Genomic DNA, 12988 nt, shown 5'->3' on the forward strand with positions numbered 1-12988 from the left:
GTCAGAAAAGAGAAGTCTTTCATGGGATACACACACACACACACACACACCGTGGCGTTGGAGGCCTCTCCCCACGCCCCGGCTCTGGACAGCCCAATTATCTCTCTCTGTTTTCCCTTCAATTCTCCGTCTCTGTCTTTTTGCTCTGTCCCTCTCTCGCTGCAGTGGAACCAGGTGTCCACAGGTGCTTCAGCCATTATCTGTATTAAACGTATGTGAGCTCATGATGAGATAAGAAGCCAGTCGTGATCGCACCTCTACGCGTCCCCGTGCAGGACGAGGTGTCCCCGTGCAGGACGAGGTGTCCCCATGCAGGACGTCTCCGTCTGAAACAGTTCTTCTCCGATCTTTGACCACGTCCTCCGATCGTCCGGCTTCTTGGGCAAAGACCTTTAAAGGTGCCTCTGCAGGGACGCCCCCCCCGGCGTGCACGCACGCACACACAAATATACGAACGCACAAATACACCAACACTGAAGCGCGGAGGCAAAACTTTCTTGTTGCCCCTCCGTCGGTGTCTTTTTTTCCCATCGGTCTCGAGCTTCTGCTGTGTGTAAAATTAAAGTCCACTTTTGCTAAGACGAGGAACCCTTGCACGACCATTACAACGTGAAACCTGACAATTAAGTAACCCGTTAGTGCTGCACACCCCCCCCCCCTCCCTCTCTCTCCCCCCCCTCTCTCTCCCCCCCACCCCTCCCTCTTTCTCTGTGTGTGTCTCACTCCATGTGACCCTCCCCTGCTGTTTCAATCTCCTAGTAAATGATAATGAACCTCTATCTGTCTCAGTGTGTCCCCGGACACAGTGGCGCCCCACACAACCCAGCAGCCTTTGAGGTCTGTGTGCGTGTCTGTGTGTGTGTGTGTGTGTGTGTGTGCGTGTGTGTGTGGACAGGGCATGTTTTGGGATGGGACCGTGGAGCAAATCAACCCATGTGGCACCCAGCATGCAGCCACACACACACAGACACACACACACACACACACACACTGCCCCACAGCTTTTGAGACGGGATTAGGGCACCCTTGTGTCGGCCTTTGAGGCAATGAGAGATAGGAATCTGTGTGTGTGTGTGTGTGTGTGTGTGTGTGTGTGTCAGTATGGGTGTCATGGATGTATGATTGAAGACGTTATTAACCCCACGATGCCCTGCAGCTCTGCAGCTGAAATATTACAGAATGTGTGTGTTTGTGTGTGTGTGTGTGAAGACACCATCTGATGTCTCCAGGCTCTACAGTCCTGTGGCGGGCATCTGTGTGTGTGTGTGTGTGTGTGTGTGTGTGTGTGTGTGTGATTGGATTGGGGTATTGGTCCTGCATGGTGCACATGGTACAACAGTGATAAGGGAAACTAGCAGGGGACCTGATCATCACGGGTGTGTGTGTGTGTGTGTGTGTGCGCGTGTGTGCGTGCATTTATGACGCCAACTTTTCATCGGGTCTCTCACAGTTGGGAGCTGTGATTTCAATGACACCTTCTTAAAATAGACGCGTTGGTGTAATGTAAGTGAGGAGAGCGATGGGGGCTCGGGGGACGGACTCGATGCGGGTTTGTGACAAAGGTGCACCTGAAGTGCATTGACTCCCCCCTGAATGAGAGGAGATGGGAGGCGTGTCCACCTTAAATGACGGATGGTCACATGGCCGGAGAGAGACGAGGTGGGCGACATTCGGGGGGGGGGGGGCGTGAGCTCGGTTTAGGTTTGAGCGAGGGAACACGGGGGTGAGGGGGCTCGAATCGGAGTCCACACAAATAAATCAAGTGACGGACCAAGAGGGACGTTAAGGGGACACGGAGGGAGGAATGGGTTGGGGGGGGGGTGACGGGGAAAAACAAAAGGACGGCATGCCGCGAGTTAGTTCGCAACGATGAGTTGCATCCTTTCCATTGATATTCCAGTTTATTGCTGTCAGTCATGACCGTTTCTGCAGCATTCCTACGCTAAAATGTTGTCACGTGTTGCTGTTTCCGTGTGTCCCCCCCCCCCTGACCCGGCCCACACATGTGTTTCTGTCTCCCGTCTGCAGAGGAGGGCATCAATCACGAATGCAAGCTGTGCAACCAGATGTTTGACTCACCCGCCAAGCTGCTTTGCCACCTGATAGAGCACAGCTTCGAAGGCATGGGAGGTACCTTCAAGTGTCCCGTCTGCTTCACAGGTGAGCGAACGCACACACACACACGCGCACAAACCCCCTTTCGCCGTCAAGGACAGCGGCACAGGAAGCTCACTTGCGTTTCAATACGGCCACGGAGACACAGAGATGCGCCCGAGCGCGGCAACCAGTTTGTCGCGCACACGGGTTCGCGATCCACACAGCAGGGACGCACGCTTTACTACACCGCGAGAAAGCGACACTAATAAAACCACAGATTGATGCGAAGCCGAAGGTGTTTTGCCTGTTAAACTGCAAACTACCGCCAAAGCAGCAAAGCGTCTTAAAAAAAAAAAAAAAGCACCGTGTGAGTTCATTGTTGCAAGTTGGAAAGAAAGGTTTTTGCAAAAACCACCTCAGTTGTTGGGTTTGTCTTGTGTTGTGTGCCTCCCCCTCCCCCAGGTACGCAGCCACGCTTTAAACTTTAACTCTATTCCTCGGCGGCTTATGAATTAGTAAGACGGGCGCCGCTCCTACGGGGAGGCTTAATAATGCAACACATGCACAAACTGAAAGTTTACTGAAACAAAGGGGGGGGGGGGGCAGAAAGAGGGGAAAAAATGAAAGCGGCAACAGTGAAGCGGAGGTTAAAAAAGGGGGGATAATTTATTGATAAACATCACAAGGTCTGCTGAGGCTCCTGCAGGCCTCCCTGCTTCTTGCTCCTGCTCTCGCTCCTTTTCCGCGCAGACGTTCGGCCGGTGCGCGTTTTATTTGCGCCGGATTCAGCCGATCAAAGATCAACGACAAGCAAATGCGCCGGCAGACGAACCCTGCGTAACGCGTCGCCGTGTGTGTGTGTGTGTGTCTCTTCCAGTGTTTGTGCAGGCCAACAAGCTCCAGCAGCACATTTTTGCCGTCCACGGCCAGGAGGACAAGATCTACGACTGCTCCCAGTGTCCGCAGAAGTTCTTCTTTCAGACGGAACTACAGGTAGGCTGTCTGTGTGTGTGTGTCTGTGTGTGTGTGTGTGTGTACTGAGTAAGTAGGCTGTGTGGTTAATTATCCGTCCCTCCGTACCTCCCAGCTACTGTCCGTCATTTTTCTTTTCTTCATTTCTTCTTCTCTTCCTGGTCTCGCGCGTTCTTTTGGCAGCGGACCGGCGACCCGTAAAAGCCCGCAGGTCAAACCGTTGTTAAAAGTCGAATCCGCCAACGTCCCTCGGGGCCTCCTGCCTGCTGCAGGAACCAGAGGTGCTAGTTGTTGTGGAAGTACGGGAACGGGAATGAAAGTTTCATTCATTACAAACGTGAAGGTTTTTCCTGCCAAAGCAGCCGGGAAATATCAGTGCCGCATGAATCGTGCAGAGACAACAAGTCAGTGTGGAGGAGATTTAGAAAAAAGACAGCAGCAGAAAATGAAGTCGGGAATATTTGAATAAAAAAAAATAAAAAAACCACACTGTGGCGAGTGGCAGTGATGTAGAGCTGGAGGTGGTGGGCATATGGCCGCCAGTCCATTTAACAGCAGGGTGACTGCTGGATCCTGTGGGTCAACGTCTGCACACAAACACACACACACACACACACACACACACCCAGATGACTCCTCTCCTGTGGTCTCACCAGGTCACAACATCTTCATGGACTGATGGATTATAATCAGCAATATAATATAAATCTGGCACCTTTGATTTAAAAGACGCAGCTGAGTATCTGTTCGGTCTGTTTGTGCCTCTTTAGATTAGAACGTCACAATATATTAACAGCAATGCTGATAACTCTTATAGAAAGGAAAGTTAAGTAAAAGAAAGAAAGAAGAGAAGTTCTCTCGTTTGTTTGTAGACCCGACGGTCGATGCAGAGCACCGTTTCGCCCCCCGCGTCCTCTCAACCTGCAGCCCGTCACGGCGTTTGAAAACGCTGCCGGGGTTTGTTTTTTCTCCCCACGCGTGAACTCTGCCGCTCTGGTCGGGTCGGGTGAGTTTTCTCCCCCCAGCTCCTTGTACTTCTTCCTCTTTGGCTGCTTCCGCTCTGGCTATATCCATCTCGTTACACTCTGGTCGTGGCCCAAGTGTGTCTGTCTGTCTGTGTGCGTGTGTGTGTGTGTCTGCGCGTGTGTGTGTGTGTGTGCGCGTGTGAAAACTTCCAGCCCGAGCCCGACCTGCCACAGCTACATTGCCCCCTGTGGGAGGGCTCTCTAAGTGGGCTAAACACAACGGCTGACTTGGGGAGATGGAGAGCTGCAGCCTCTGAGAGTTAATACCACTGCTAGCTGCTGTGTGTGTGTGTGCGTGTGTGTGTGTGCGTGTGTGCGTGTGTGTGTGTGTGTGGCAGAGAAAGTGGAATGGGGTAATTTGTGTGTGTTTTAATGAGGTACCGATAGATGAGGAACACGAGAAAACGGCTTTGGCCTCTTTCAACCTCTCGGAGGGGCTGTATGATGTCAAGCTCCCTCTCCCTCTCTGTCTCCCTCTCTGTCTCCCTCTCTCTCTCCCCCAAACACACACAACCAAGTGCATCCTCCTCTCTCCCTCCTCTGCAGACGAACACCTTTCGCTTTCACCTCTCTGTCCACCTCTTGCACAACGTGCACAATGCGACTTTCACTCCCTCTCCTCCTGTCTCCCCGCTTCTCCCCTCTTTCTGTCTTGCTCCCCCTCTCCGACTCCCCCCCCCCCCCCGTCTGTCCCAGAAGAACCAGCCCCTATGCATATTTTAGCCCCTCTCCTCTCTTCCTCTCTTCTGTGCATCTCCCCGGTGCCCCATAAATAGTGCAGACGTAAGCCAGTAAATAAGAGATGTTTTGGTGTGTGTGTGTGTGTGTGTGTGTGTGTGCGTAAATAAGACATGCCGTGGCCCTGATCAGCGAGGTCCTCCAGGATCGCTCTCTCCCGGTCTCCTCTCCTAGACTCCCAAACACTCAGGACTCCTTCTCGTTCTCTCTCTGTTGCGTAGACGGCAGAATGTAAAGTTGGATATTCGCTGGTTTTGAAAACACCAGCTTTTACCATCAGCAAAACATCGGCGTTTGCATCCCTGCAGCAGCACCCGGATGTTCACAGCGCGCACGGAACCGCTTGTCCCCTTGAAGTACGCCTGGTTTGAAACGGTCGGTCGGCTCCGACTCACAGACTTCTTAATCTTCACATTTGTTTTAGGCCTCCAGGGGGGGCTATGATGCAGCTTCTGCCCCTCTCCCTCCTCCCCCCCCCCCGGCTCAACATCTCCTTTAGCACTAGTGAATATTTAAACGCCGCTGGCTGGTCGATTCGTGTCCCCCCCCCCCCCCGGCGTGGTTCTGGATACGCGAGACGGGACGGACAAATCCACCGAACGATGGAACGACCGACTCCGTGCAGCGTGTTGGAAACAGTTCCAGCCTCCCCCTCCGAGCTAACGAGTACGATCTTTAGTTTGGCGGTTAATGCACGGCGGAGAATAGCGTGGCAGCCTGTTCGATACCTGCAGTTGGGATCAGGGCGGAGTGTGTGTGTGTGTGTGTGCGTGTGTGTGTGTACGTGTGTGTAGTAGTCTTGTCTGTGAATAATGTCCTTTTCTGAATCTCGCTGTTTCCCTCTAACTGAATTATGGAAAGATGTGGATGTGGTTGAACTGGCAATGGAGTTCATCTCTGTGTGTGTGTGTGTGTGTGTGTGTGTGTGTGTGTGTGTGTGTTCTCCATCGTCTATGAAGGTTGCTGTCAGACTGTTCAGACCCCAGTGTGCACTCTCTGATCCTCCATGCGTGCATGTGTGTGTGTGAATTTGATCCCTGCGGCGTTCCGGGGGAGGGGGGGAGCGTACACGGCCGCCCCCCCTCCGCTCACTGGAAGACTGTGTTATTAGAATGAGGACACACACACACACACACTCTTGACTCCCACGATCCCCGGGCTCGAAGGTATTTGCGGCGGGGGGGGGGGGAAGGAGAGGGGAAACAAAAGGAGACTCACCCAACTCGCCGCCGCCGCCGCCGGCAGCTGCAGCGGTTTCGCCCCGGCCACTTACTCCACCCTATGGAACACAACCGTGAACACGGAGGCAACTGCACGCAAGCAATGCAGCCTCATCCACAACGACGCGTCCTTTCGTGGGGGCTGTGAATGCAAAGCTCATTTTGGAAGAAAGCAAGTTGTGCGACTAGTGTCTGCGTGCGCGCGTGTGTGTTTGCACACGCGGCGTTTCTCGCCATGGGAGGCGTTGTGGGAAAACACAAAATCAGGCAAAATGTAAGTTCCCTCCGGTTTGATGTGAAGCGGAGCGAGATGAGGAATAACCGGCACCTGGAGGCGTCCTAACAGCTTGGACCATGTTCCTGTCACTCCGTGTGTGTGTGTGTGTGTGTGTGTGAGACAGGTGAACAGAGACAACGTGTCACAGAACGGGACAGACCCTGCGTGGCGTGTTGTTCAGTCGGCTCTGCCAAAATACGCTGATGCACGCACAACAAACGCACACGCGCACGCCGCATGTCATCACATCCACAGCTGGAGGGACCCGAGTCCCTGATTTGTTTCTCTGTATAATAATTATAAAGGAGAGAAAACGTTTGCGTGTCTCGTGTCGCCGGTTCTCTTCTTCTCCTCCGACGGGTTGAGGCTGATTTGTTTATCTCGCTCTATTTGCACATCTGGGTGAGAACGCGTCCTGCTGAGGGGCTCGATTTCCTTCTCATTAAAATACTGCAGTAGGATGATACTGGTGTTGGTGTACATTTTCTCGCAGGTACACGGGCGCTGTACATTAATCAGCAGGTGTTGTACTGTTTCAAGTAGACGCATTTAAACACCTCAAGTATTAAAGGTTCTATACAAACAGCTGTTGTGTTGTGAAGTTGTAGCATAATGGTCGTAACTATTGAACTGACACGTTGTTGCAGCTCTCAATGGCTGAAATAGTGCAGTATTTTTTGAGCACACATACATTTCTAAGAAAATGAATGAATTCAGTGATGCAAAGCAGATCCGATTGATTGTTCCACCCGATATTCCTCATTGAGGCATTTACCGCACTTTAACCGCTCGTACACACACACACACACACACAGTCCCCTAGGGACACGTGGGGATTTGGCGTGTGCAGTAATATGACAGTGACACGGAAAGCCGGCGCGCTCTGCTGAATTGTGAGCTTGTGTGTGTGTGTGTGTGTGTGTGTTGAATGGATCATGCCTGTGCATTTATTTGCACATCTGTAACCTTTTTAAATACCTTTTCGCACTTTTTTTTTTCGCATCGCCACGTGTGTCACGGCGGGCTCGGGGGGGGGGGGGGGGCAGGCATGCGTTTTGTGCTCCCGCATCCGGCGGCCCGCCGGCACCGCGAGCAGCAGCGTTCTTGCGGCGCCGGTGGTGTCCACGCCGGCGTGTCTTGTCACAGCATGTCTGCAGGCGCCGGTCATCATCTGGCACTCGGCTTCCTCATAACGTGTGTGTGTGTGTGTGTGTGTGTGTGCGTGTGTGTGTGTGTGTGTGTCCGTCATGCTGGGAGAGTATTTCTGGTTGTTTTTAATGGTCCAAACCTGGCTGGTAGGTCCAGGAGCAACGGGGGGGGAGGGGGAGGGGAAGAAAGGAAGGGAGCTCGCCCCAAACAGGACGTGGTCAGGGGGGGAGGGGGGTCACCCCAGGGGCACTGATGGAGGAGAGGAGTGGGGGGGTGGGGGGGGGGGTCCTCGGGAATTTGGCCCCCGAAAGATAAGGGGATGAAATACATTTGAAAGTTTTGTTACAGCGTTATATGGAGAGTATAGGAGGGAGGAGGAGGAGGGGAGACGGGGGCCCAGAGACGGAGGTCGGGGGGAGCAGGGAAGACGCGTTGGCGGGATGTTAAGGGCGGGAGGGCGTGGGGGGGGGGGGGGGGGGGGCGTTTATTCTTGATCTGCTCCCGAGGCAGCATCCTGTCCTGGATGGGTGGTGTTAAAGACGAGCCAGGGAGTAGAGGAAGAGGGCGAAGACATCCCATCTGCTAGTCCCAGACACACACACACACACACACACACACACACACACACACACACAGAGACACACACACACACGCAGAGACACACACTCATTGTGTTGGAAGAGTGTCAACTCTGAGCTATTAATACACACAACCCAAAGAAGACCACAAGGCGACAAAGGTGATTTTTCATTTGGTGTTGAAAAACAGCAGCAGAGGTGGGACACGCGCACACACACACACAGACACACACACACACACACACACACACACACACACAGAACATTTGGACAGCCTCCAATTACTCCCACATACACACATATTTGACACAAATTTACATACTGACTGACTCGCTGATACATGGAGGTGGTTGACACACACACACACACACGGGGGGCTTTGTTCCAACAGCAAGTAACGGAGAAAGTCGCCTCGCCGTCCTGCGTGCCCCCCCCCACACCCCAAAAAAAAAAAACCAGGTCATCGCCTCGACGTCCCCCCCCATCGTTGTCATTCCGCTGTAATCTCACTGTTTCAGGACGGGTGTCCTCGGTGTTTTCTATTGTGTGTTACTTCTAAATGCAAATTCTTTAAAGGCATCGTGTGTGTGCATCCATGTGGCCTTTGCTGCGAGCGCTAGTCTGTTATTGCATTTGTGTGCGTGCGCGCGTGTGTGTGTCTGGCGGGTTTTGTGCGCGGGTAATGCGACGGGGCCATATTTCCCCTGAGCCCGGGGCTCTGCAGGCTTTAGCCTCGCTCTCTCTAAGCAGTTTAGGAAAAACAATGACAGGCCTGTGTATTGACTGGTCGGGCTGCCCTGGACGGGGGAGGGGGGGGGGGGGGGGGGGGGGGGGTTGAGGGGTGGGGGGCTGTTCTCGCTGCGGCGCACTGCGCCCTCCGCTGTGAGAAGAACACTCGAAATATGGTGCGATGTTAGGCCATTCAGGACCGTGTTGCCGAACCAGAACCGGGAGAAAGGAATGAAGGAAGGACGTATTCCGATATGCACGAAGAGGACAAGAGCCGCGGACGACGCAGGGTCCAAAACAACAACAACAACAATAACAACAGCGTGCAGCTGCATCGAGGTCACACTGCAAATTCTCACATGGTGTCGGACGAGAGTTGAAGTTGAAAAAAAAAAGCCTTTGTTTGTTGTTTACTCCTGATGCAAATTCCTACACGCTCGCTTCATCCGTGGCACATTAAGGAAGTGCTTTTATTGTGAAACTTCGGCAGGTGCGGAGAGTCACCGGAGGAATTTTTCCGCGCTAATCAGAGGGCCGGGCGGCGCGGTAAACACCGACCGTAAAAACAACAGACCCGTACACCCTGTCACTCCCCCTTGTGTCACCCATTTCCTTCTCTAGAATATATCAATTACTCTGCTGTAGAGCAGATGTCAAACTGTGACACACAAACGCACACGCTTCCCATGGGTCGCCGTGCTCCATGATCGATACCAAGCGCACAACAACAGGGTAAATGAAGAGAAGTAACTAGGAGGTGTGTGTGTGTGTGTGTGTGTGTGTCATGTGCTGTCACACATCTGTCCATTACTCTCTCTCTCTCTCTCTCTCCCCCCTTCCTCTGGGTTATTTCCAGCAGTCCACTGCAGCACTGCGAGCTCCTCCAGGGAGTGACCGAGGCCTCCCTCCCGCCTTCCCTCCCTCCCTCCCTCCCTCCTGTCCCTGCTTTTCATCCCTCTCTCCGTCCACAAATCAATACAGCAGCAGAAGAACCTTAGGGAACACACACACACACACACACTCTCTGCTCTAGTTCTTTCCTTCCTACTTTCCTTGTTGAAATCCCTCCGCCACTGGCTCCCTTTTTTCTCTCCTTTTCTTTTCCGACGCCCGTGCCCTCGATTTTTCGAGGCCTCCCAGCAGGGCAAAGGGGCAACGACAAAAAAACCAGACAGTGGCGTGCAAAGAACGCGGGCGCGCTGGGCAACGTCCTCACATAGCGAGGAAGGAGCCTGACCTCTTCTGGCAACCAGAGGAAGTGCAGCCAGCTGGAGCGCAGGGAGGGAGGGAGGGAGGGAGAGAGGGAGAGAGAAAGTGAGGGTGTTTTTTTTATCATATTGGGGTCAGTGGCTCCACTGGAAAGGCCTCCACACACACAGAATCGGACACTTGTTTTTCACCGTCCCGTGACGGGGCATTAATATCCTTTGCTTTCCCCTGGACGCGACGGCTTCCTCTCTCTCTCTCTCTTATTCCATATCTTTCCCTCTCTTTCTCTCTCACACACACACACACACACACACACACACACAGACACACACAGCAAGGGGCTCAACCAAAACATGCACAGCAAGATAAGGGCCATAGAATGACAAATAAGTATTTATCAACCCCAAACCACGTATAATCCTTCACATTTCTGCCCCCCCCCCCTCCGTCGCCTCTCTGCTGTGTTCATCCCTCTGTCCCCTCCTCTTTTCTTTCCCCTATTCTGCCATCCGCTGTTCTTTTTTTCCGTAGTGGGGCCCGTGTGACAGAGAGCGATTAATCTGAGAAAGCTGCTTTTAGTGGTGGTGAAGGGTGATGGAGTGGAGGGGCGGCGTTGATTAGGAAGATCTCACTGGGAATTGTGTTGTGTGTGTGTGTGTGTGTGTGTGTCTGTAGTGCTCACTGTGTGTGTGTGTGAAGAAGAAGAAGGGATGATAGAGAAATGTTGCAGAGGGAACTTGTGTGCATTGTAAGAGAGGGAGAGAGAGAGAATGTTTCAAAGGGAGAAAGCTGAACAGTCTTGGGAAAAGAGCGGAGAGGAGGAGGAAAACATCCGCGTGGAAATGTCTCTGACACACACACACACACACACACAAGGAGAGAGAGAGACAAATTCCCAGAGAAATCTTTCCAATCATCTCCAGCGCGCACACACACACACGCGTGCACAGACCGTATCTCCCCAGCTTTGCATGTGATCCGAGTTCCAAACCAGCAAATCAGGATTATAGTTCAGTTCCCCATTGTAGCTGATATGGAACAGCCCCTGAGGACTGATTGGGGGTGTGCGTGTTTGTGCGCTGCATGTTTTTCTCCACACAGGACGAAGCCTCTGCAGCCCCCCCCCCGTTAGCGCCATGAAGTTGGAGTTTGTATGTTGCACACTTGACCCTTTCGGTGCCTGAGTTGTGAGTTTGAATTGTGAGTTATGCATTGGTGCGCGCGGTGCGCTGATTGTGAGTGTAGGCGTCTCCCCGGTGCAGACGCGGCCTGTGTTTAAAATATTAAGACTCAAGGGTTTCACCAAGCTGAATAAAGAAATTCAGGCTCCGGGGCAGATAAGCAATAAGAAAAAAACAGAACAAATACTATGCGAGCACTAATAGTTCGGTCCGACTGCGAATGAGATGAGGTGCATTGTTCAATACGTGTTTTTCTGACAGAATGCATGGAAAATATCCCAGTCTCACTGTACAAAAACGCCACCAGATATGTGTGTTTTTCCCGGGAAAAATGTCCCGCGCGAGCGAACAATGCCGCCGTATTCCCTCGCGTTCACGTTTTGCCTCGGCTTGTTTCGCCCTCCTTTTCTCGCCCGCCTCCATTCGTGAGACTTCTTTTTAAAGCAGGAGGCCTCGCTGGCCGTGCCGTGGGAGGCGGCTGCGTTTCGGTCCTCCGCTGTTCTATTATTGGGCGGGAGGGGGGCGGGGGGGGGAGGTGCGAGTGGAGAGCGCCATGCTCACGTAGCCCATTATTTCTCTCATCATGTGTTCTCACGTTTTTCCTCTCCATCCCTCCTCCCCTCCCCTCTCTCCCCTCTCTCCCCCTGCAGAACCACACACTGAGTCAGCACGCGCAGTGAGACCGAGGCCCGGCAGGATCTCTCGACTCAGCCGGGGCCCCCGACCCGGAGCCGGCGGGGGACTCCCATCTCCACAACACAGCCAATCAAAGTGTCATTTGCTACTCACATGTAAAACTCTAACGATCGCGCCACTGGGCGCGGCTATTAGGAGCAGCGGGGGAAAGGAATATTAATGGGATGTGCTATTAAATGAAGAAAGGAAAAATTGGGTGAGAGAAACGGTGAGAGCCACGCGACGGAAAGAGAGTGGCGAGGAAAAAAAGGTATTGTACGTGCAGTATTTTTTATTGTCCCCCGCGAACCCCCTCCCGACCAGCCTCTTCCTCCTCTCCTCCCCCGGGTCAGGCGTTTTATTTTTTTTTTAACAAATGGAAAAGGAGAAAAAGCAAGAACATATTTTTTTTTTTCTTTCTTTTTAATAGATTGTAGCAAAAAAATATTTTTCTTTCTTGTCCCCTCGGTTGCTTATTGTATTTAACTTCATAGGTGCCAATTTTGTTGATTTCTTTTTTCCGCCATAAGCTTCTTTGTATTCATTTTTGTACCTTTCATTTCCCGCCGTAAGTAGGTACTTGTGCTGTGTTGTGATTGTTTGTTTGCCAGTCGTGAAAGATTCCCAAGCCCCCCCCTGCCCCCTCCACCCCCGAAACTCTCCTTTTTATGATTATTGTTATATATATTTTTCTTTTTTGTAATTATTATCAAAAAAGTCTCATCAAAATAAAGTGCAGAAAACCATACGGATGTTTCTTTTTTGGGATTGGGTTTTCCAGTCTCTATGGGGCCTATAATGGTTATTGTATAAATGAATATCAGCGATTTCAGTGCGTCTGGTCAATGACTGCTTTTTAAATGTGAATTAACCAGATTGCAATAATCTAGTAAAGACAAAAAAAGATAAAAACAAATAAATAAATGACAAAGAATTCCTGTGTGATGTGCATTCATTCCAAAGTACTCATGTGTCATTTGTAACTATCTCTTTATACCCAAGTCTGGTGGAAATACTAATGAGGGGGATTGAAATGTGCTTTAAATAATGCATCCAAAACACGTAATGGGATTCTTGCTGGCCATGTGCTCAACAGGTCTTCAGATCTGCAGAATGAGGTGTTCAGCAGTAATACACT

At 51.9% G+C, this 12988-nt stretch overlaps 1 protein-coding gene across 6 annotated transcripts in view; it reads left to right on the forward strand.

Annotated features, from left to right (window-relative positions):
* LOC120809295 (zinc finger protein 423) overlaps window positions 1–12784 on the forward strand; it is an 88515-nt gene extending 75731 nt beyond the window's left edge. For 5 of the 6 annotated variants that reach the window (XM_040162996.2, XM_040163000.2, XM_078082380.1 and 2 more), the window contains 3 exons: window positions 2029–2160; window positions 2975–3090; window positions 11826–12784. In XM_040162996.2, coding sequence (XP_040018930.2) covers window positions 2029–2160; window positions 2975–3090; window positions 11826–11855 — 278 coding nt within the window. In that variant the 3' untranslated portion in view covers window positions 11856–12784. The remainder of the gene's footprint in view (window positions 1–2028; window positions 2161–2974; window positions 3091–11825) is intronic. The other variant, XM_078082382.1, reaches the window with a different exon arrangement.
* The last annotated feature ends 204 nt before the right edge of the window (window positions 12785–12988 follow it).

This window comes from Gasterosteus aculeatus, chromosome X, assembly GCF_964276395.1.
Source record: "Gasterosteus aculeatus chromosome X, fGasAcu3.hap1.1, whole genome shotgun sequence".
NCBI lineage: Eukaryota > Metazoa > Chordata > Actinopteri > Perciformes > Gasterosteidae > Gasterosteus > Gasterosteus aculeatus.